The following is a 24,248-nucleotide window of genomic DNA, read 5'->3' as shown; positions in this document are numbered from 1 at the left end:
AACTTAGGCGAGTACTTGGACTGCAGCTAAGCCCCCGAGTGGGAGACAGGCTCGCCACTCGGCAAGGATTTGAAAGTACTTAGGCGAAACAGATTCGCAGCTAAGCCCCCGAGTGGGAGACAGGCTCGCCACTCGGCAAGGATTTTTTTTTACAAACTTAGGCGAAACGGATTCGCAGCTAAGCCACCCACTGGGGGACTTCTCATGTAAACAAAAGTAACAATAATCACTAGGAAAATTATAACACTCTTGTCTTTGATAAATAAACTACATAAGTACTTTTTATTACAACTCATCCGAGTGAGTACTTTAAGTGTAAAAGGGGCGGAGCAGGTCGGCATTCCAAGCTCGTGGCTCATCTACCTGGAGACCGACATTGTAAATACGACATGCTCCATTGTGGAGAACTTTGGTGACGATGAAAGGACCTTCCCAAGTAGGGGAAAGTTTGTGCGGCTTCTGTTGGTCCACTCGGAGGACCAAGTCTCCTTCTTGGAAGGCCCGACTCTTCACATTTCTGGCGTAGAATCGACGCAAGTCTTGCTGATAGATGGTCGATCAGGTCATGGCCATCTCTCTTTCTTCTTCCAGAAGGTCGACTGCGTCCTGCCGGGCTTGCTCTGCTTCAACTTCAGAGTAGAGCTCGACTCGCGGTGCATTGTGAAGCAGATCACTCAGCAGAACCGCTTCAGCTCCATAGACCAGAAAGAATGGTGTTCTCCCAGTCGACCGATTTGGAGTAGTCCTCAATCCCCAAAGAACTGATGGAAGTTCGTCGACCCATGCGCCTGCTGCGTGTTTGAGGTCACGCATCAAACGGGGTTTCAGTCCTTTGAGAATTAGGCCGTTGGCTCTTTCTGCTTGTCCATTCGACTGGGGGTGGGCGACTGAAGCGTAGTCGACTCGTGTGCCTTGAGAAGCGCAGAAGGCTTTGAATTGGTCGGAATCGAAGTTCGACCCATTATCGGTGATGATGCTATGCGGAACTCCATATCTGAATATCAATTCTCTGATGAAGCTGATGGCAGTGCCGGCATCAAGATTTTTAATAGGCTTGGCTTCGATCCACTTGGTGAACTTGTCGACTGCCACCAGTACATGGGTGAAGCCGCTCCTGCCAGTTCTCAGTGGCCCAACCATATCTAACCCCCAAACAGCGAAGGGCCAGACGATTGGAATGGTCTTCAAGGCTGAGGCGGGCTTGTGCGACATATTGGAGTAGAACTGACATCCTTCACACTTGTCGACTATCTCTTTCGCCATTTCATTTGCTCTAGGCCAGTAAAAACCCGCTCGATATGCTTTAGCCACAATAGTCCGAGAGGATGCATGATGGCCACAGGTCCCCGAGTGGATGTCGTTGAGAATTATCTGACCCTCTTCCGGCGTTATGCATTTCTGACTGGCTCCAGTCGCGCTTTCTCTGTACAACTGTCCCTTCATGACAGTAAAGGCCTTGGATCGACGGACGATCTGTCGAGCCTCTTCTTCATTCTCTGGGAGCTCTTTCCTTAGGATATATGCGATGTAAGGCACTGTCTAGTCGGGAATGATAACCAGAACTTCCATGCTCAGGTCGACCACGGCTGGGACCTCGACTTCAGTCGGATCCGTGGCACTTTTTGGCTGCGGGGCTTCTTCGGTGAAAGGGTCCTCTTGAACTGACGGCGTGTGGATATGTTCCAAAAACACACCACTGGGAATAGCCTCTCTCTTGGAACCTATCTTTGCCAAATCATCGGCTGCTTGATTCTTCAGTCGGGGTATATGATGAAGCTCTAACCCCTCGAATTTCTTCTCCAGCTTTCTTACCGCGTTGCAGTAACCAGTCATAGCTGGGCTTCTGACGTCCCACTCCTTCATCACTTGGTTAACCACCAAATCTGAGTCGCCGTAGACCATGAGGCGACGGACGCCGAGTGAAATGGCCATACGCAACCCATACAAAAGTGCTTCGTATTCTGCTTCGTTGTTGGAGGAATCAAAGTGAATCTGGAGTACATATCTGAGCTTGTCTCCTCGGGGGGAAACCAACACTACCCTGGCACCAGAACCGTTCAGCATCTTAGAGCCATCAAAGAACATGGTCTAGTGCTCCGAGTGAACTTGAGTCGGCAGTTGCTGTTCAGTCCACTCGGCGAGGAAATCTGCTATTGCTTGGGACTTGATAGCTTTCTTTGCCTCAAATCGGATATCCAGGGGAAGGAGTTCAATCGCCCATTTTGCCACTCGACCAGTTGCATCTCTGTTGTGCAGAATCTCTGACAATGGGGCATCGCTGACGACTGTGATGGTATGGTCAGAGAAGTAGTGAGCAACTTTCTTCGTGGTCATATAGATCCCATATACAAGCTTCTGATAATGAGGGTATCTTTGCTTTGACGGGGTCAGAACTTCAGAAATATAATATACTGGGCGCTGAACTTTAAAGGCTTTTCCTTCTTCTTCCCGCTCGACCGTAAGTACTGTACTGACAACTTGTCCTGTGGCTGCAATGTAAAGCAACAAAGGCTCTTTGCTGATCGGGGCAGCAAGCACCGGCTGGGTGGAAAGCAGGGCTTTTAGCTCTGCAAATGCTGCATCAGCTTCAGGAGTCCACTCGAACTTGTCTGACTTCTTCATCAGTCGGTAAAGAGGCAATGCCTTTTCACCGAGACGAGAGATGAATCGACTTAAAGCGGCCAAGCAACCAGTAAGCTTCTGAACATCGTGCACACGCACAGGTCTTTTCATTCGGAGTATAGTGCCCACTTTCTCTGGATTTGCGTCGATTCCTCGTTCGGAAACGAGAAAACCGAGTAATTTTCCGCCAGGAACTCCGAATGTGCACTTTGATGGATTAAGCTTGATATCATACCTCCTGAGGTTGGCAAATGTTTCAGCAAGGTCAGTCAGCAGGTCGGAACCTTTGCGTGACTTGACCACAATATCATCCATGTACGCTTCCACATTCCGACTGATTTGAGTGAGCAAACACTTCTGAATCATCCTCATGAACGTGGCTCCGGCATTTTTGAGGCCGAATGGCATGGTGACATAACAGAAGCACCCGAATGGGGTGATGAAAGCTGTTTTGATCTCATCGGGTCCATACAGACGGATCTGATGGTACCCGGAATAGGCGTCTAAGAAAGACAGTCGCTCACATCCCGCAGTCGAGTCGACTATTTGGTCGATGCGGGGGAGAGGAAAATGATCTTTCGGGCAGGCCCGATTGATATGTTTAAAGTCAATGCACATGCGAAGTGACTTGTCCTTCTTGGGGACCATGACAACATTGGCGAGCCACTCGGAGTGGTAAATCTCTCGGATAAACTCTGCTGCTAAGAGCCGAGCCACCTCTTCGCCAATGGCTTTCCTTTTCTGGACGGCGGACCGCCGCAGATGTTCCTTGACAGGTTTCGCCTTTGAGTCGACTCGCAGACGGTGCTCAGCCAGCCCCCTGGGCACACCTGGCATGTCAGAAGGTTTCCATGCAAAGATGTCCCAGTTCTCATGGAGGAACTGGATGAGCGCTTCTTCCTATTTGGGGTCGAGTGTTGTGGAGATATTAGTCGGAGCAGCATTGGGGTCAGTCGGGTGGATGTGAACTGGCTTTGTCTCACCGGACGATTGAAACGCTGATTCTGTAGCAGGCTTCTTAGCTCGCAACAAATCACTCGGGTCTGCATTTTTCTGGTGTTCCTGCCACTCTTCTGCTACCATCTGAGCATCGGCAATCTTTGAGCCTTTCTGAAAGCACTCTTCCGCCTTCTTGCGATTACCAGTAATAGTGATCACACCTTTGGGGCCAGGCATCTTCAATTTGAGGTACACGTAACATGGTCGAGCCATAAAACGTGCGTAAGCTGGCCTGCCCAAAATAGCGTGATAGGCACTCTAGAAATCTACAACCTCAAATGTCAACTTTTCCTTGTGGAAATGTTTGGAATCTCCGAAAACCACATCAAGAGCTATCTGGCCGAGTGACGCAGCCTTCTTGCCAGGAACGACTCCATAGAAACTCATGTTGCTGGTACTGAGTCTGGACATCGGAATGCCCATCCCTTTCAGTGTCTCTGCGTACAATATATTCAAGCTACTGCCACCATCCATCAACACTTTAGTCAGTCGAGTGCCTTCGACGACTGGGTCGACCACCAGAGCTTGCCTCCCAGGGGTGGCTATGTGTGTCGGGTGATCGGACTGGTCGAAGGTGATGGCAGTCTGAGACCATTTCAGATAATTGGGAGTCTCCGGAGCAACCATATTCACTTCTCGGTTGATAACTTTCAATCGACTTTTGCTCTCAACGTCAGCAAAAATCACCAGAGTGGAATTCACCTGGGGATATTCCTCATCACTATCCCCCTTGTCCTCAATTTTGTCCGACTCCTTTTCCTTATCTTTGGGTTGTTTCCCTTGGAATTGCTGTATCAAGAGCCGACACTGTCGAGTGGTATGCTTCGGGTAAATGCCTCATCTTTCTTTGTGTGGATGTGGCATGGCAAATCCATCACGTCATTTCCTTCCTTGTCTTTCACCTTCTTAGGGTTCCAAGGAGCTTTGGGCTTCCCTTTAAACTTTCATTGAGTCACGGCCAAGGCTTCTCTAGGAGCAGCTGGCTCGGCTTTCCGCTTCTGTTTCCGACTGGAGTTCCCTCCCCCAGTTTCATGAGCGGTTGGCTTGTACTTGCCACTCCTGAGTCGGTCTTCTTCTTCACCGTTGGCATACTTGGTGGCAATCTCCATCATCCGACTCAGGGTCATGTCTCCGGTCCGACCGAATTCCAAACTTAACTCCCTGTTCTTAACACCTTCTTTGAAGGCACAGACTGCTTGGTGATCAGATACATTTTCCACGGTGTGATGCAACGTGATCCACCTCTGGATGTAATCCCTCAGAGTCTCATTCGACTTTTGCACACAAACTTGCAGCTCTGTCAACCCTGCTGGTCGCTTGCAAGTTCCTTCAAATGTTCTAACAAACACTCGGGCAAGATCTTCCCAAGTGTAAATGCTGCTAGGCGCCAACTGATTCAGCCACGCTCTGGCCTGAGCCTTCCAACATAAGAGGCAGGTGTTTCATGGCTACCTCATCATTGCCGCCGCCAATCTGAATAGCCACTCGGTAGTCTTCAAGCCAAGTATCGGGCTTGGACTCGCCGGTGAACTTACTGACTCCAGTCGCCAACCTGAAATTGGGAGGAATCACCGCGGCCCTGATGGATCTGCTAAAACACTCTGGTCCTGAGACGTGAACTCTGCTGCTGGTGGGCACATCTCGGTCATGGCCTTCTCAGTGAGCTCTGTTCCGATCGACCAAACCTTGAACGATGATGGATCTCGCATCAAAGCCTGGTTCTCTGGGGTCGACTGGAACCCTTCGCCCAACACTGCGCTGGCGTCTGTCATCTTGCTGTACGACCCACCTCTTGGGGGTGGAGTGGGCACTCGATGCCGATCATCACGATTGAATCGGTCATCATACTGATCACGCCGACCTCCACTTCCCTCACGCCTCGGGGGCGATCTAGGGCTATGGGCCGACTGGACTGAATTCGCAGCGGCGGATCTGCTGTGAATCCTGTTCCGCGACTGTGATACGGCTGAATTTTGATCTCCTGCTGCCTGGAGCAAATCTCTGATCTGCATCAAGCCTCTTCCAGTCTCTGACTGGGAAGGCTGAATTGAATCTGCTATACGGGCTGCAGCTGCTAAATTCTGAATCGGAGTTTGATATACCTGAGTTGGTGGTGGAAAGAGCTGACATCGACTGGAGTCCGGGACCCGTTGCCGTGCACGCTCGTCGAGTGCTCGCTGGAGGTTCTCCAGTCGAGTGCGCTCAGCCAAGTTGGCCAAACGCGCGTCCTCTAAGGCGCGAGCCTCGGGGGTTTCTCCAACGATAGGAGTATGCAGCGCATCCATGTTCCAGCGGCGAAGATCTTCCCTTTGCAGCGAAGTGAGTGGCTCGGGTTGATACTCTTCGTGGACCTGCGCTGGGTTGCCTCCACCGTTGCCTCTGTCGGTGCGGGGGAAGCCGGGAGGACTGCGCGGTCCATTGACCATCAGGACCTCCGCCGCTGGATCACTGTTGTCGCACTCGGATGCAGTCTCTGCGGAGCCAGTCGACAGGTCGAACAGGCCGTAGAGGGATTCGTCGGGCTCGATTGCCGCGACTTGGGGGATGGCCGACTGGCGGGCCACCGCATGCCTCACCCACCGCTGAAGCCTCGACCGACCGGAACATTTGCACCGGCGGGAAGCAGGGAGGGAGGATGACACAATGATCGACCGATACTGGGTCGACGGTTGCTGCAGGAGGACGCCGCGGACACACGCGCGAAAGTGTGTCGCTCCGCGGATCGGGAGCGCATCGATGTCGAGTGGAGCCTCCTGAAGCCAAGCAGAGTCGTCGGCGATGAACGTGAGCGCGCCGAGATGGATCTCGCGGCCCTCGACCAAAACTCCACCTGAAACCATGGTGAAGGTGATCGGAAAAAATTGCAACTTCTCCAATAAGTCGCTAAGACACCTGCCCCATGGTGGGCGCCAACTGTCGTGGTTCTAAGTCTGACAGTAGAAAGGGGGTAGGTATGGAGAGGCAAGATCCTAGCTATGGAGTAGTTGTATACGCAAGGGATTTACGAGTTCGGGCCCTTCTGGGAGGAAGTAACAGCCCTACGTCTCGGAGCCCGGAGGCGGTCGACTGGATTATATGCGTATGAGTTACAGGGGTGCGAACCCTTTACACTGAGGAGGGGGGTGGCTTATATAGAGTTGGCCAGCCCTCTCCAGCCCTTAGTTATGCAGGGTTTAAAGTACATTAAGACAGGGGGTTACTGGTAACGCCCACATAAAGTGCTATCATGACCATAAAGACTACTTAATGACAGACCGTTTGTGTGCAGAGTGACTCTAGATCTCCTGGCGGTCGAGTGAGTGGCATCATGGTCGAGTGTCTTCGAGTCCGTCGAGTGGAATCCTTCCAGGTCGACTGAAAGGTAGTTTCTTCTAGAGATGTCCTTGGGGAGGGTACTTTGGATAGGTCCATGACCCTACCCTAGGTACATGGCTTCATCACCCGCCATGAGTCTCAACATTCATCGGACTGCATACATCAGTATGTGTTATTTTCAGTAAGTCGTTAGCTCGATTTTTAGTCATTTTGCCCATGAGGCATGGTTCGCAAGTATCAAATGATTCATAATCAAGTGATTCCAAAAGTCCATCTGCATGGAGTTTCTTCATGTGCTTTACACTAATATGACCTAAACGGTAGTGCCACAAATATGTTGCACTATCATTATCAACTTTGCATCTTTTGGCATCACTATTATGAATATGTGTAGCAAAATATTCGAGATTGAACAGAAATAGACCACTCTTCAAGGGTGCATGACCATAAAAGATATTACTCATATAAATAGAACAACCATTATTCTCTGATTTAAATGAATAACTGTCTCGCACTAAACAAGATCCATATATAATGTTCATGCTCAACGCTGGCACCAAATAACAATTATTCAGGTCTAAAACTAATCCTGGAGGTAGATGTAGAGGTAGCGTGCCGACGGCGATCGCATCGACCTTGGAACCATTCCCAACGCGCATCATCACCTCGTCCTTAGACAATCTTCACTTAATCCGTAGTCCCTGTTTCGAGTTACAAATATGAGCAACCAAACCGGTATCAAATACCCAGGCACTACTACGAGCACCCGTAAGGTACACATCAATAACATGTATATCAAATATACCTTTGTTCACTTTGCCAGCCTTCTTATCTGCCAAATACTTGGGGCAGTTCCGCTTCTAGTGACCAGCCCCTCTGCAGTAGAAGCACTCAGTTTCAAGCATGGGTCCAGCTTTGGGCTTCTTCCCGGGAGTGGCAACTTGCTTGCCATTCTTCTTGAAGTTCCCCTTCTTTCATTTGCCCTTTTTCTTGAAACTAGTGGTCTTGTTAACCATTAACACTTGATGCTCCTTCTGGATTTCTACCTCCGCGGCTTTGAGCATTGTGAAAAGCTCGGGAATAGTCTTTTCCATCCCTTGCATATTATAATTCACGAAGCCTTTGTAGCTTGGTGGAAGTGATTGAAGAACTCTGTCAATGACACAATCATCTGGAAGATTAAGTCCCAGCTGTGCCAAGTGATTATGATATCCAGACATTATGAGTATGTGTTCACTGACAAAAGTGTTCTCCTCCATCTAGCAGCTATAGAACTTGTTGGATACTTCATATCTCTCAACTTGGGCATTTGCTTTAAATATTAACTTCAACTCCTGGAACATCTCATATGGTCCATGATGTTCAAAACGTCTTTGAAGTCCCGATTCTAAGTCGTAAAGCATGGCACACTGAACTATCGAGTAGTCATCAGATTGAGCTTGCCAGACGTTCATAACGTCAGCATCTGCTTGTGCAGCAGGCCTTTCACCTAGCGGTGCATCAAGAACATAATTCTTTTGTGCAGCAATGAGGATAATCCTCAAGTTACGGACCCAAGTCTGTGTAGTTGCTACCATCATCTTCCAACTTAGCTTTCTCTAGGAACGCATTAAAATTCAAAGGAACGGTAGCACGGGCCATTGATCTACAACATAGATATGCAAAAATTATCAGGACTAAGTTCATGATAAATTAAGTTCAATAAATCATATTACTTAAGAACTCCCACTTAGATAGACATCCCTCAAGTCATCTAAATGATACATGATCCAAATCAACTAAACCACGTCTGATCATCACGTGATATGGAGTAGTCATCAATGGCGAACATCTCTATGTTGATCATATCCACTATATGATTCACGTTCGACCTTTCGGTCTCTAGTGTTCTGAGGCCATGTTTGTACATGCTAGGCTCATCAAGTTTAACCCGATTATTCCGCATGTGCAAAACTGGCTTGCACCCGTTGTATGTGAGCATAGAGCATATCACACCCGATCATCACGTGGTGTCTCAGCATGAAGAACTTTTGCAACGGTGCATACTCGGGGAGAACACTTATACCTTGAAATTTAGTTAAGGGATCATCTTATAATGCTACAGCCGTACTAAGCAAAATAAGATGCATAAAGATAAACATCACATGCAATCAAAATATGTGACATGATATGGCCATCATTATCTTGTGCTTTTGATCTCCATCTCCAAAGCAACGTCATGATCTCCATCGTCACCGGCTCGACACCTTGATCTCTATCGTAGCGTCGTGGTCGTCTCGCCAACTATTGCTTCTACAACTATCGCTACCGCTTAGTAATAAAGTAAAGCAATTACATGGCGTTTGCATTTCATACAATAAAGCGACAACCATAAGGCTACTGCCAGTTGCCGATAACTTTTACAAAACATAATCATCTCATACAACAATGTATATCACATCATGTCTTGACCATATCACATCACAACATGCCCTGCAAAAACAAGTTAGACATCCTCTACTTTGTTGTTGCAAGTTTTACGTGGTTGCTACGGGCTTCTAGCAAGAACCGTTCTTACCTACGACACAAAACCGCAACGGTGATTTATCAAGTTTGTTGTTTTAACCTTCAACAAGGACCGGCCGCAGTCAAATTCGATTTAACTAAAGTTGGAGAAACAGACACCCGCTAGCCACCTTTATGCAAAACTAGTTGCATGTCTGTCGGTGGAATCGGTCTCATGAATGTGGTCATGTAAGGTTGGCCCGGGCCACTTCATCCAACAATACCGCCGAATCAAAATAAGACATTGGTGGTAAGCAGTATGACGATCACCGCCCACAACTCTTTGTGTTCTACTCGTGCATATCATCTACGCATAGACCTGGCTTTGATACCATTGTTGGGAACGTAGCATGCAATTTCAAAAAAATCCTACGCTCACGCAAGATCTATCTAGGAGATGCATAACAACGAGAGGGGGAGAGTGTGTCCATGTACCATCATAGACCGAAAGCGGAAGCGTTTGCCAACGCGGTTGATGTAGTCGAACTTCTTATTGTTCCGACCGGTCAAGTACCGAACGTACGGCACCTCCGAGTTCTGCACACGTTCAGCTCAATGACGTCCCTCAAACTCTTGATCCAGCAGAGTGTCGAGGAAGTAGAAGAGTTTTGTCAGCACGATGGTGTGGTGAGAGTGATGGTGAAGTTATCCGCGCAGGGCTTCGCCTAAGAACCACTTGAATATGATCGGAGGCGTAAACTATCGAGAGGGGGGGGGGGGGCGCCGCACACGGCTAACAAACGTTGGTATGTCTTCTAGGCACCCCCCCCCCCTTCATATATATAGGTGGGAGGGAGAGGGGGAAGCCAAGGGGGCGCCCAAGTAGGAGGAATCCTACTTGGGGCCCTAATCCTATTCGGTCCCCTCCCTTACCATAATTCCCAAAGGGGAAAGGAAGGAGGAGGGGGGAGAAGGAAGGGGGAGGACGAATCCCTCCCCTTCCTTTCTCTCTTCTCCTCATTCCTCCCCCCCCCCCAAATTTTGTCCTACATGGGGCGCAACAGCCCCTTAGAGGGTGATTTGTCCCACTCTTGGCCCACTAGGCCCATGTAGTTGCCGGGGGGATGCCCGGAACCCCTTCCGGTGACCCGATATGTACCCGATACCCCGGAACACTTCTGGTGTCCGAATGCCATCGTCTTATATATCAATCTTTACCTCTCGACCATTTCGAGACTCCTCGTCATGTCTGTGATCTCATCCGGGACTCCAAGCAACATTCGGTCAGCAAATCACATAACTCATATAATACAAAATCGTCATCAAACATTAAGCGTGCTGACCCTACGGATTCAAGAACTATGTAGACATGACCGAGACACCTCTCTGGTCAATAACCAATAGCGGAACCTGGATACTCATATTGGTTCCCACATATTCTACGAAGATCTTTATCGGTCGAACTATTATGACAATATACGTTATTCCCTTTGTCAACAGTATGTTACTTGTCCGAGATTCGATCGTCGGTATCTTCATACCTAGTTCGATCTTTCTACCGGCAAGTCTCTTTACTCGTTCCGTAATGCATCATCTTACAACTAACTCATTAGTCACTTTGCTTGCAAGGCTTCTTATGATGTGCATTACCGAGAGGGCCCAGAGATACCTCTCCGATACTCGGAGTGACAAATCCTAATCTCGATCTATGCCAACCCAACAAACACCTTCGGAGATACTTGTAGAGCATATTTATAATCACCCAGTTATGTTGTGACGTTTGATAGCACACAAGGCATTCTTCCGGTATCCGGGAGTTGCATAATCTCATAATCGGAGGAATATGTATTTGACATGAAGAAAGCAGTAGCAATAAAACTGAACGATCATAATGCTAAGCTAACGAATGGGTCTTGTCCATCACATCATTCTCCTAATGATGTGATCTCGTTCATCAAATGACAACACATGTCTATGGCTAGGAAACATAACTATCTTTGATTAACGAGCTAGTCAAGTAGAGGCATACTAGGGACACCGTGTTTTGTCTATGTATCCAAACATGTATGAAGTTTCCGGTTAATACAATTCTAGCATGAATAGTAAACATTTATCATGAATAAGGAAATACAGAATAACAACTTTATTATTGCCTCTAGGGCATATTTCCTTCAATAAACCTATTGGCGCAAGGAGATAGGGATGTCGCCAATCAAGTATAATTGACTTAGCCAGTCTGAATGCATTGGCACCCCCTTTTGCTTGAATATGTTGATTCAGTAGAACTCCATAATGGGGAATAGCACCCAAGAGAGATCGCCAATAATGAATTTTAACCTTGGGAGGAACATTCAAAGACCATAAGATATTCTAGATCGGGCTAGATGAGGGACCGAGTTGATTTGTTCTTCTTGGCTTCTTTCCATGTTGATTTTCCCACTCACAATAGTACGCCGATCTCACTGAAAACATGCCATTTTATTGAACTGCCACGCAACGAAGTCCTCCATAACGTGTTGAGCTAGAGGGAACATCGAGCATGTATTGACTACAACATAGCGTTTACCAACTCGGTATCCCAAGCTCGGTTACCCTCATCCATGAGCTCATAAACTTTTGGGAACACAATATTACTTCTTTAAGTCATAATCACACTCGAAGAGTTGGATGGGATCCATGGGTCATCCCAGATATTAGTCTTCGTACCATTGCCAACCCGCCAAATATGGCCTCGTTTAAAGGTATGCATACCCGTCCATAGACTTTGCTAGGTATAAGTGTTGTCCTTCTTCAATTCACAATTCAATAGATCGCCAGAAGGAAAGTACTGAGCTTTGAGGATTTTTGCACAAAGGGATTCATAAGTAACCTCCAACATTGCTTTGGAAACAATGCAAGTCTCTAAACCCCATACCACCTTTCATTTTAGGGACACACATGTTTCACCATGCAATTCAATGCATATGCTTCTTCTAATCCTCATTTCCCCGCCAGTATCGGGACATAGCAGTAGTAGTCCCTTCACATATTGGCACAGGTAGCTTGAGAACAGACATTGCATGATGGTAAAGCTTTGGATGACAGCCTTAAGCAAAACCTCATTTCCACGAAAAGACGGTTTATTTCCCTTCTATCCTCTCAAACGAGCACAAACTGTATCAATCAAATGTTGGAAACAATTCGATCTATCCACCCCTACAATAGGAGGGGACCAAGGTACTTGTCTATAATCGACTCACTCATAATATTCAACTAGCTAATTGCCCGTGCGTTACAACCGGGCGGGGGGGGGGGGGGGGGGGGCATACATATTGTAATGGTTTAGCACTAATCGTGTCCGATATAGACCTTACACCCACTATATTCTATATTTTTGTAAGATTGATTTGAGTCGAGTATGTGCAGGAGAGGCAAGGAAAGTCTTGAGAGGTTTTCATACCATTTGATTTGATTTCGATATGAGTAGGGGAAGGCAAGCAAAGTTTAATATTTGATTTGATTTCATTGAGTTAATGCAACACATGTTTTTGATAATATTTGATTGAGTTAATACAGGACATGGTTTTTAATAGGACTAGAAAAGAAAGTACCGCTTTCATTTGGATTATTCCAAAAAAAAGGGGGGGGGCACATGGAAAGGAAAAAATGTAGGGAAGGTACCAACTCCCCTTTTAACAATAGTGCACACCTCCCCTTTGTTTCCACATCAGTGCATGGCAAACTGCCTGGAAGCTTGACAATAATCAAGAAGGATTCTTCCCAGGCTATTACCATTTTAAAGACGGGTTCCCTGCATATGAATAATTTTTATCATAGTGGACCCTATTGTAAAATGTACTTCAGTCTAATCAAATAGCATAAGATTTAATTGTTTTTGGGTTGGTTTCAACCCCCAAATTTCTTACAGATATCTTGTGAACTGAACTTTTGAGAATGTGGATGTAATTCCTTCTCCTAAGTAATTAAAGTCCTATTCCTTCGCACAAAAAGGAGAGGCCCTAGAATATGTACAACTAGGCCCACACGGTTTCGACCACTGATAACAGCACATGAATTTTAAAACCTATAAACAAGGAATTGACCCAGGATAAAGTCAGTAGTTTGTGCAACAAACCTGTCGTTTCAAGGACATGGGGCTATGGAAACAGAACACAGGGTATAAACCAAAAATGCAAGTGAGCAGTGTTGCTCCATAATAAGAGAAAAAACTATCATGTTTGCCACTTATACAATTTAAAAGCCCATAGCAGGAGATGGCAGTTGCGCACAACATTCACAGTAACTTATATATTGATCAAAACTGGTACTCAAAACAACAGCACAGCGGAGCCTGGCACACCGCACACTTGCACTTGCAAGTTCAAAGCTCTCCGTTACAAACATATAAGCAAGCGGGTCTACAAAATCGCTTACATTTTATCTATAACAGTAAAGACCAGAGCCTTACATTATACCTATAACAGATAAAGACCAAAGCACCACAGCCGACTGACTCCTCAGCCAGAACTCACAAAACTTAGAAACATACTACGTATGTCGCAGGTGAGGATCACAATGTAGATCCTTAGACTCAGTGGATGATAATTACACGGTGAGTTTGTGTGGTGTTGGGGATGGGTCTAGATGCTGGAGGTGAAGGGCAGCTACGAGCCCCTGCCAGGTTTCACCAGGGCGAGCGGATGTCTTCAACTCCACAAGTTTCCTGTGCTTCTTGTAGTAATCTTCCAGCTGCTTGGTCTGCAAATTGAATGTTTCATATAATCATATTGCTAACCATGTGTTCCCACTATCAGGCTCAGTTGTAATAGCATAAAACCCTCTATATGTTTCTTGTGTTTCAGATAGCATAAAAAATACTGGTTTTTGTTAGATAAAACTGAAATTCGTGTGGTCCCCTAAGTGCGAAGCAAAGCTGAGATCTATCATAACCAACCATACATATTCAAACAAAAAAATGGCCAAGATGAAAATACCTGCTCAGCATAAGCACGCAGCTTCTCCATCCTTGGGTTTTCCAGGCCTATAACAGAAGCATGTTGTGCCTGAGCAGGCCATGTAGAGCTTCCAAGGGAGAGATTACGCTCCCTAGACACCAGACTGCTGACACCAAAATGCTGCCCACAGTGGGAACATATGTCGCCTCCAGATCGCTTCTTCATGAAACAGTTACCAGCACATTTGAAGTTCAGAACCAAGTCGATGTCAACGATCTCATCAAGAATCTCCTAAAATATGAGAACAGTCAGAGCACTGGAAGCATCTAACCATCAACGCATGATAACAGTAAGTGCTCTTTTGTCCAAGCATATAAGGTAACTGGGGACCTACAGCTTGCACACGGGTACGTGGGATTCCGTCAAGGATAAATCCATTTTCACCCTTGTAGTATCCCTCCTCGAGACGCTTAGTCAGCAACCCAAATATGATATCCTCTGGCACAAGCTTCCCTTCATTCACCGAATTAGCAATCTGTCAATATGCAATGCAAAAACCATTTAGCACAACTGAATACCCACAAAACCACAACCAACTGCTGTAATTTTCAACATACTCGTACAATAGTTATATACTCCCTCCGTCTGAAAATACTTCTCATTAAAATGGATAAATAGAGATGTATATAGAACTAAAATACATCTAGATACATCCCCTTTTCATTTTGATGACAAGTATTTTCGGACGGAGGGAGTAATAGTGTCCACTTATGAAACAGAAATATAATGAGCGGACATTCCAATAGTGGCCTTGCAGCGCGACACGCTCATGGCCGTGTGATTCCCTGGCACGATCGTGCACCCGTGTCCATGATAGGGGCCAGGTTCACGTGGAAGGCAGAACGGCCGGTGCGTTCATGCCATCGTGCCGTAGCCAGCTCCTTTGTGAAATGGTTCTCATTGTGTACGATTAAGAAACCCTACCAACTACTCTCCAGCTGTTCAAGAAAAGTAGAAGAAGAGGGTCGGACAAATGCAGGGCAAAGTTGGAAGCATGTATATGCAGACGGCCGCCCTCCACAAGATGCCAGAGTTGAATGTTCCAAACTTGCTTATGAAAACCCTCGCATGTGGAATTCCCGAATTGCCCCCACAGCACCATGTGAACATAAGCAAATTACGGTGTTGTCCCAGTCATCGCCTAAGTGCAGGACGCGGAGAAAGACATGGCCGCCACACTCCTCTCCCAGCATCATACGGTCCAGTATATTAAGCATAAAAATATGGACGGAAATACTCATGTGATATTGTCTGAATGGTAGCCTTTAAATAAGGACTAGGAAATTGTGGCCAAGAAAGTTTCTTCTGATTTGTGTAATAACTCGTGGGAAATATGGGGAAAAGTTGGAGAACTTTGCTAGTCCAGCGAAAAGTTGTGGCCTTGGAGAACTTGGGGGGAAAGATCACATGAGTCCGTCCATAAGTCGCGAGAAATTTCGAGAAGCGAGCAAGAAATTGACTAGGAAGCGTAAAAATCTGTCAGGGGGAAATGGCGCGGCTTTTCATCAATTAGGCAAAGGATTCGTGTGGATGTTCCAAATTGACGAAACCCCTTGAGATATCTCCAAAAATTAGTCAAAGCGAGAAAAATCTCCAGAATTTCTGGCGCCGATCCGACTCAAATGATCATGGTTAGTATCGCGGGGAGGACCCGTGGCCGCAAAATTGCTCCATGGAGAAACGGATGGCAGCTCAGATTACAACCAAATGCAGTAAAGGCATTCGAATACCCGTATGAGAATCAGAGAATTCAGAGCGAGCACGAGGCCGAACCTTCTTGTAGAGCGAGGATGTGGGGCTGAGCTCCTGCCTGACGAGCGTGCCCATGGAGATGTACGGCACGGCGAGGACCTCGGCGAGGCGCGCGGCGTGGGCGTGCTTCTGCGGGCCGGGGCGGCCCATCACCACCCACTGCACGCCCCTGGGACCGCCGTCCGCCGGGCAAGACTCCGCGGCGGGCGCCGATGCGCGGGCGCGCTGCCGCCGCGCCTCCTCCTCCTCCTCCTCCCACTCGGTCCAGCACGCATCGTCCTCCGCCAGGGCGGCCGCCGATGCCGCGAGCCTGCGGTGGTGCGGCGCGGCCGGAGCCAACGCGCGGGAGAAGGATCTGGCGGCGCCGGCGAGCCGCAGGATGCCGGACATTGCTGATGAGGAGGGGGGCGGCGGCCGCCGCTAGGGTTTGCGCGGCGTAGGGTTTTGGGGGCCGGGTCGGTGGTGGGTGCGCGTGGGGAAATCGTGGGGCTGGAGATTCGGCCGCTCCTTTTCTTCGTTGAGATGGAGATTGCACGGAGCCGCTTCTCTTTTCTTTATGCTGGTGGTGGTGGCCTATGGAACTGTGAAAGGGACAAAAGCTCACAGTCACAAGCGGGGATTCCTCCAGAATCATGTGGAATTCATACTCCTGCAAACCATTTATGGATACATACATTTCGTTCGTGTCGACGATCAACCATGAAAATTTAGTTGGTCTTTTTTATGTAGAAACATGAGAATTTAGTTTTTTTTTCTCCAGCAGAACTGAGAATTGAGAATTTATTCACAGTAATAGGACTATAGTAAGCTAAAAAAAAACTGAAATAGAGCCTAGGACATGAAAATTTAGTTGGTCACGATCAACAATTTAGTGTTGCCTTATTTCTTGTCGTCATAATCAACTTTCTTTTAACATAAATACCTCTCTTTTATTAGCTTGTGATAGTTGTTACATCTTTATGAGGCAATACTAATTGTTACTTCTTCCGTTTCAAAATAGATGACCCAATTTTATACTAACTTGTTGAGTCTTCTATTTGAAAACGGAGGGAGTACGGTCAAACCAAGGTTAGCTCGCTGAAGCCTCTTCAAAGTTCAAACTAGCTACCGCATGTAGAAAATCCAGCCAACATAGCTAAGGTTACGTAGTTTTTTTTTCTCACGTGCTATCAATTTTGCTCCTCTACTAAAATATTCAAAACTAGGTTTTTTGGGGGGAGGGGGGAAGTTCAAACCTAGTTTGTGCTTGAAGATCACTGCAGCTACCCCGGAAAGTCTATTCTGAGCTCGAGCTCATGTGTGCTCGTAATTCCTTCCGTCCAGTCGTGTTGGGGATATAACTATTTGTGTAAGCCGTCCAGGAGGGGCCGGGTTACGCAAAGAAGACTCACCAGAAAGAAGCCCAAGATCAAGCATGAAGATGGCGGTTCAATAGAGGGCTTGAGGCCCACAGACGACTTAAGGCCCGTTGTAGTAAAGCGCCACAATGGCATGACTTGTATCATAAGATAGATTTAACTAGACACCGAGCCGGACACTGTTTATAAGCCGGTCGGGACTCTGTAAGCCACAGGCGTCAACCCGTGTATATAGGGGGACGACCTGCTGGGGGCTTAGGGCAGGAAACAACTCATCGAGAGTCGGGCATAGCGTATCTCGCTCCCTGGTCATCGAAACATCAATACCAACCCAACTAGACGTAGGCCTTACCTTCATCATAAGGGGTTGAACTAGTATAAACCTCTCGTGTCCTTTATCCCGATTAACCCCTTCAAGCTTCCTAGTTGCGATGGCTCCACAACTAAGTCCTTTCACGAGGACATCTGAAGAGACAATTCCACACAGTTGGCGCCCACCGTGGGGCCAGCGCACGGTGGATTTGAGTTCTTGAAGGGCAACTTCGAAGGGCTCAAGGGATACGTAGTGGGACGGATGACCAAGAGTCGTCGCGGCAAGATCTACATCGACGATGAAGGCTGGGGCCCCGACACTGGCTTAATTGAGTACGGGTACCGGGTCCCCTTCGGCGGAATCCACGTCTTCATCGGCCGGATCGGAGAACCGGGCCCTGAGCCGACAGCTGCACCGACCTCATCGAGACGGCTCAGCGTGCGAGAAAGACCCGAGCTCAACCCGTCATGAAGCGTGCTTTCGTGGGCTGCATCCACGGAGAGGAACTTTCCGAAGGATCTGAAGACGGTGGTGAGACGACCGTTCTCTTAGATGGTGATTCGTCCGCCGGTTCAACAGATTCGTTGTACCAGGTGCAAGACGGTGTGCTCGGGGGCTGTTCCGATGGCACCAGTATTCCGGACCCCTGTGAGCCGCCAAGATGGGCAGGAGTCTTCATGGCTGGGACTCAGCCCGGTTCAAATTCCACAGCTGCTGCAGCAATAACGTCCGGGACAGGAGTGGCCGGGGCAGGAGGCCCTGTGCGCCCGTCGGCTCAGGTGTTGATAGATCTCATGGACAAGCTTACGGCCCTGTTAACCGCCACGGTTATCCCTGCAAACAAGGATGAGCATGACACGGAGGTAGCACGGGTGCGTGAGGAAATAGCTCAGGCCAAGGAGGCCTTAGAAGCTGAGGACACTAGGTTAGCCGCAGAGCGGGCGGCTCTGGATGCACGGGCGCAACGGCTACAGTCAGAAGCTTACTAGCTCACGATGAGCTTAAATGCGTCCAATGAGGTTATGAGGAGGAGACATCAGAAAACCCAGTCCCGTTTACCTCCGAACTACGACCCTCGGGTTCTTTTTGCTACACCCGGAGCCGGCCCAAGTAACCCGCCCGAGACCAATCGGTTTATGACAGCCGGAGCAGGAGGAACAGCTCAGCCTCGAGAGATGCCACCTCCTCATGTGAGCATGGCACCACCGCATTATGTGTCGATATCACCTGGTCACTTTTCCAACCCCATGGAGAACTTAATCGCGGCTTCGGCGCGTTTGGCGGCTCTTCCCATGGACGGTGATGACCCGACAGCGGTGGAGACCCATAGGGTCAGAGAACTTCTCCAGACGGCCTTGGCTCAGCAAGAGACCTATTCTTACAGCCGGGACAGGATTCATTCAACTCCTCCGCCTTGGTTAGCACCGCCTCGTCAGAACCAGAGCCCGAGTTACAGCAGGCACATGGAGTCTGAAGCTTTGTCAAGCAACGCCCAACGCCGTAACCAGCCCGGTGGCTATAACCCGGTGCAAGACCGAATACGTCAGGAGAGCGAGCGGGCGGCTCAGCTGATGGCTCAACAGGCAGTTCATCAGGATTTCCCAGAGTATCCAGCGACTTCTGTTGAGGCGGGAGTAGCCACTAGAACCGGTGGTGTTCCTTGTTTGGTACCGGCTTTGCATAACGTGCGCTTACCCAAGGACTTCAAGGGACCTCGAAAGGTGCCGAATTACACGGCCGACTTGCAGCCCGGAGCTTGGGTCGAGAGTTATGAGATGGCCACGGAGTTACTGGAAGTCAGCGATGCAGCAATGGCTAAGTACTTCACCATGATGTTAGATGGAACGGCCCGATCTTGGTTAAAGGGTTTGCCACCTAATTCCATTGACTCGTGGGCAGAGTTAAAAGCCCGTTTCATCCAGAACTTCAAGGACACCTGTAAGCAATCCATGTCGATCGTGGACTTGACGAATTGTAAGCAGGAGGAGGGTGAATCCACCACTCATTGGGTACGCCGGGTCAAGGAGATAATACATTCATCTGACAAGATGGATGCCGGCTCTGCAGTCCTCATGTTAGAGAAGAATTGCCATTTTGAGCCACTGAGGCAGAAGCTGGGGCGCCTTAAACGTGACTGCAACGATATGGGCACGTTGATGGCGGCTTTAGTCAAATATGCCGATTCTGATAGTACCAAGGATCCCGCGTCTGATGATGAGAAGACAGGGAAGGGAAAGAGGAACGGTAATGGAAAGGGTCAGCAGTATAACCCGATGAATCAAAGCGGCAACAAGCATAAGGTGGACGGCAACCCGGAGTTTGTAGCCAACGCTAATGCACAGGGCAACAATCAGAGATGTAATGGCAGGCCGCCCCCTCGATCTGGCGGGTCAGGCCCATCTCTTGAGCAGTTACTTAATGAGCCTTGCCCGAGACACGGCACCCGAGAACGACCCGCCACCCACTTATGGAAAGATTGCGCGATCATGAAGGCTTTTAAGAATTCTAATGCGTTTGGTGACAACTCCGGGTCTGGCAGCGGCTCAGGAGCTGGCGGTTTTTCATGGCCCGGGAGGTGGTTCAAACTCCGGTTTTGAGGGACATCCAGGCAGTAATAATCAGCAGCAGTCTGGTCAAGGAGGGCAACAGCAGCAGCAGTCGGGTTATCAAAGCCATCCGAAGCAGTTGAGTGGTGGGCAGTATCACGTGTTTACCACTAGCTTATGCAAACGTGACCAGAAGGTTCATAAGAGGGCCGTGAATTCTGTTGAGCCGGCAATTCCTCGTTATTTGAGGTGGTCAGAACAGCCCATTGTGTGGAGCAGAGAGGATCACCCTCCACGGGTCGATAATCCGGGTCAGTTAGCCTTGGTGGTAGCACCCCAGGTTGGTGGATATAAATTCACTAAGGTACTCATGGACGGAGGTAGCGGCATCAATATCCTCTACTACGAGACCTTTCAACGCATGGGGTTGACTGACAAGAATTTGAGAGCATCTAACACTGTTTTCCATGGAGTGGTTCCTGGCAAGTCGGCTTACCCAGTTGGCAAGATTGAATTGGAGGTAGCCTTTGGAGATGAATATGATTCCAGGTTTGAGAAATTGACGTTGTGAGTGGTTAAAATCAGGAGTCCATATCACACTTTGTTTGGGCGACCGGCTTATGCTAAGTTCATGGCACGGCCATGTTACATTTATTTACATTTTAAGATGCCGGGTTACAAGGGCACCATCACTATGCATGGGAACCGAAAGGTGGCCTTGGAGTGTGAAGAAGGCGACGCGGCTTACGCTGAGTCTGCCTGTGCTACGGAGGAGCTCAAATTTTATCAAGACAATGTTGACCCGACGGATATGACCTCCCTAAAGAAACCAACTACTGAGCATGACCCGGTGTTGAAGTTTAAATCGGCCGCTGAGACAAAGCTTGTTGACTTTACCCCAGGCGATGCTTCTAAGCAGTTTAGTATCAGTACCAATTTGGATCCTAAATAGGAAAACGTGCTCATCGGTTCATCCGTGAGAACCGGGACATCTTTGCATGGAAACCTTCTGACATGCTGGGTGTATCGAGGGAACTCGCTGAGCACACTCTCAATATTGATCCGAAATATAAGCCGGTCAGGCAGTTTCTCCGACGGTTCAACGAAGAAAGACGGAAAGCTATTGGGGAAGAGGTCGCCCGGCTCTTAGCGGCCGGGTTTATTGTTGAAGTTTTTCACCCGGAGTGGTTGGCTAACCCAATGCTTGTACTCAAGAAGAACGGCACTTGGCGGATGTGTGTGGATTACACGGACTTAAACAAGGCTTGTCCGGCTGACCCCTTTGCTCTCCCCCGTATTGATCAAATCATTGATGCTACGGCGGGTTGTGAACGTTTGAGCTTCTTGGATGCTTACTCTGGTTATCATCAGATCAAAATGGCAGTTAAGGACCAGGAGAAGACGACTTTTATCACTCCGTTTGGAGCCTTCTGTTATGTATCTATGCCGTTTGGACTCAAGAGTGCTCAGGCGACTTATCAGTGATGTGTGCAGAACTGTCTACACGATCAAATCGGGCATAATGTTCATGCTTATGTGAATGACATCATGGTGAAGTCCAGAGAAAAGGAAACCTTGATATCTGATTTACATGAGACTTTCGATAATCTCCGGGTTTATAAGATGATGCTTAACCCGACCAAGTGTGTGTTTGGTGTACCCGCAGGCAAACTCTTGGGTTTTCTTGTATCAAACAGAGGCATTGAAGCTAATCCGGAGAAGATTAAGGCGATTACCTCTCTGGCCAAACCGGCGTGCATCAATGATGTTCAGCGACTGGCGGGTCGTGTTGCCGCTTTGAGCCGGTTCATAAGCAGGTTAGGTGAGAAGGCCCTACCACTGTATCAGATGATGAAGAAAACTGACACTTTTGTCTGGAGTGATGCTGCAGATGCTGCCTTTGAAGACTTGAAGAGGCAATTGTCTGAACCACCGGTTCTTGCGGCTCCCATTGACAAAGAGCCGTTGCTGTTATACATGGCTGCTAATTCACGAGCCGTCAGTGTTGCCATCGTGGTGGAGCGTAAGGAAGCTGGTAAGGAGCATCCGGTTCAGCGGCCAGTTTATTACGTCAGTGAGGTGCTCATTGAGTCTAAGCAAAGGTATCCACATTCGCAGAAACTTGTTTACAGAGTGTTTATGGCCAACTGGAAGTTGAAGCAGTACTTTCAAAGTCATCCCATAACTGTGGTAAGTTCTGCCCCCTTGGGAGACATCATCCAGAATAGGGAGGCCACAGGACGAGTCGCCAAGTGGGCTATTGAGCTTGGACCTCATGGTCTGAAGTACATGCCGCGTACTGCTATTAAATCTCAGGCCTTAGTGGACTTTATCAATGATTGGACAGAATTGCAGGCACCTGAGGAGAAGCCGGATAACACATACTGGACTATTCACTTTGATGGGTCCAGGCAGTTAGAGGGCTCGGGGGCTGGAGTTGTTTTAACATCCCCTCGAGGTGAAAAATTCTGTTACGTGCTCCAGCTTATGTTTCCTTGTACTAACAATACAGCTGAGTACGAAGCCTTGCTCCATGGTCTCCGGATTGCCAAAGAGATGAGTTTAAGTCGGGTAAGGTGCTTAGGCGACTCAGATCTCGTGGCCCAATAGGTATCAGGCAAGTGGGACTCTAAGGATCCTCTCATGGCGGCTTATCATCATGAAGTAGATGTTGTGGCTGGGCATTTTAAGGGTTATCAAGTGGAGCACATTGATCGAAGGAAGAATGAGGCGGCTGATGCTTTAAGCCGGCTGGGATCTCAACGTAAGCCGATGCCACCTAACATCTTTCTTGATATTCTGCATAACCCTTCTGTCAAGGTGCCTACTGAGGAAGAACTAGCGGTGCCAGACCCGGAGGCATAGGTGGTGGCGGCTCTTCACGTCATCCCGGATTGGACAGTGTCGTATTTGGCCTATATGACCCGGGGAGAGTTGCCTGAAGATGAGATTTTGGCGAGGCAAATTGTCAGGCAATCCAAATCCATGACGATTGTTAATGGTGAGTTGCATCATTGAAGTGTAACGGGGGCGTTTCAACACTGTGTGTCGCCTACGGAGGGACAAGAGATACTTCGCGAGATCCATGAAGTAGATTGTGGTCATCATGCCGGTTCAAAATCTCTTGTGGCCAAGGCTTTCCGTCATGGTTTCTACTGGCTGATGGCTCATGCTGACGCGGAGGATCTGGTCAGTAAATGTGACGGTTTTCAGAAGTTCTCACGACGTGCTCATGTGCCAGCTCAAGAATTGAGGATGATCCCAATTACTTGGCCATTCGAAGTCTGGGGGCTTGACATGGTTGGGCCTTTCAAAAGGTCTAAGGATAAAAGGACACATCTTCTAGTGGCAGTGGATAAGTTTACAAAGTGGGTTGAGGCAGAGCCAGTCAGTAAGTGTGATGCAGCCACGGCGGTTCAGTTCATGAAAAAGGTGATCTTTCGTTTTGGTTTCCCACACAACATTATAACTGATAATGGCACTAATCTCTCCAAGGGTGCCATGGAAGAGTTCTATCAACGAGAACATATCCGGCTTGATGTTTCGGATGTTGCTCATCCTCAATACAATGGTCAAGCAGAAAGAGCTAATCAAGAGATCTTGAAGGGTATCAAGCCCCGGCTCTTTGTCCCATTAAAGCGGACTCCGGGTTGCTGGGTGGAGGAGTTACCCTCTGTACTATGGAGCATCAACACTACGCCTAACAGATCCAAGGGTTACACACCTTTCTTCATGGTCTATGGAGCAGAGGCAGTTCTGCCAAGTGACATCCGACATGACTCACCCCGCGTGGCGGCTTACGTTGAGGTGGATAACGAAAAAGCTCGTCAGGATGCACTTGATTTGTTGGATGAGGAGCGAGACT

At 48.3% G+C, this 24,248-nt stretch overlaps 1 protein-coding gene across 1 annotated transcript; it reads right to left on the bottom strand.

The window, feature by feature from the left end:
* Positions 1–13,674: 13,674 nt before the first annotated feature.
* Positions 13,675–16,700, bottom strand: LOC123160585 (probable adenylate kinase 7, mitochondrial). Its single transcript, XM_044578388.1, has 4 exons — positions 16,188–16,700; positions 14,749–14,889; positions 14,394–14,645; positions 13,675–14,157 (listed from the first exon to the last, which is right to left on the bottom strand). The coding sequence occupies exons 1-4, from the start codon at positions 16,554–16,556 to the stop codon at positions 14,005–14,007; spliced, it is 915 nt and encodes a 304-aa protein (XP_044434323.1). The 5' UTR covers positions 16,557–16,700; the 3' UTR covers positions 13,675–14,004.
* Positions 16,701–24,248: the final 7,548 nt, after the last annotated feature.

This window comes from Triticum aestivum, chromosome 7B (genome assembly GCF_018294505.1).
Source record: "Triticum aestivum cultivar Chinese Spring chromosome 7B, IWGSC CS RefSeq v2.1, whole genome shotgun sequence".
Classification (NCBI taxonomy): Eukaryota; Viridiplantae; Streptophyta; class Magnoliopsida; order Poales; family Poaceae; genus Triticum; species Triticum aestivum.
This window is presented reverse-complemented; position numbering and strand designations above follow the sequence as displayed.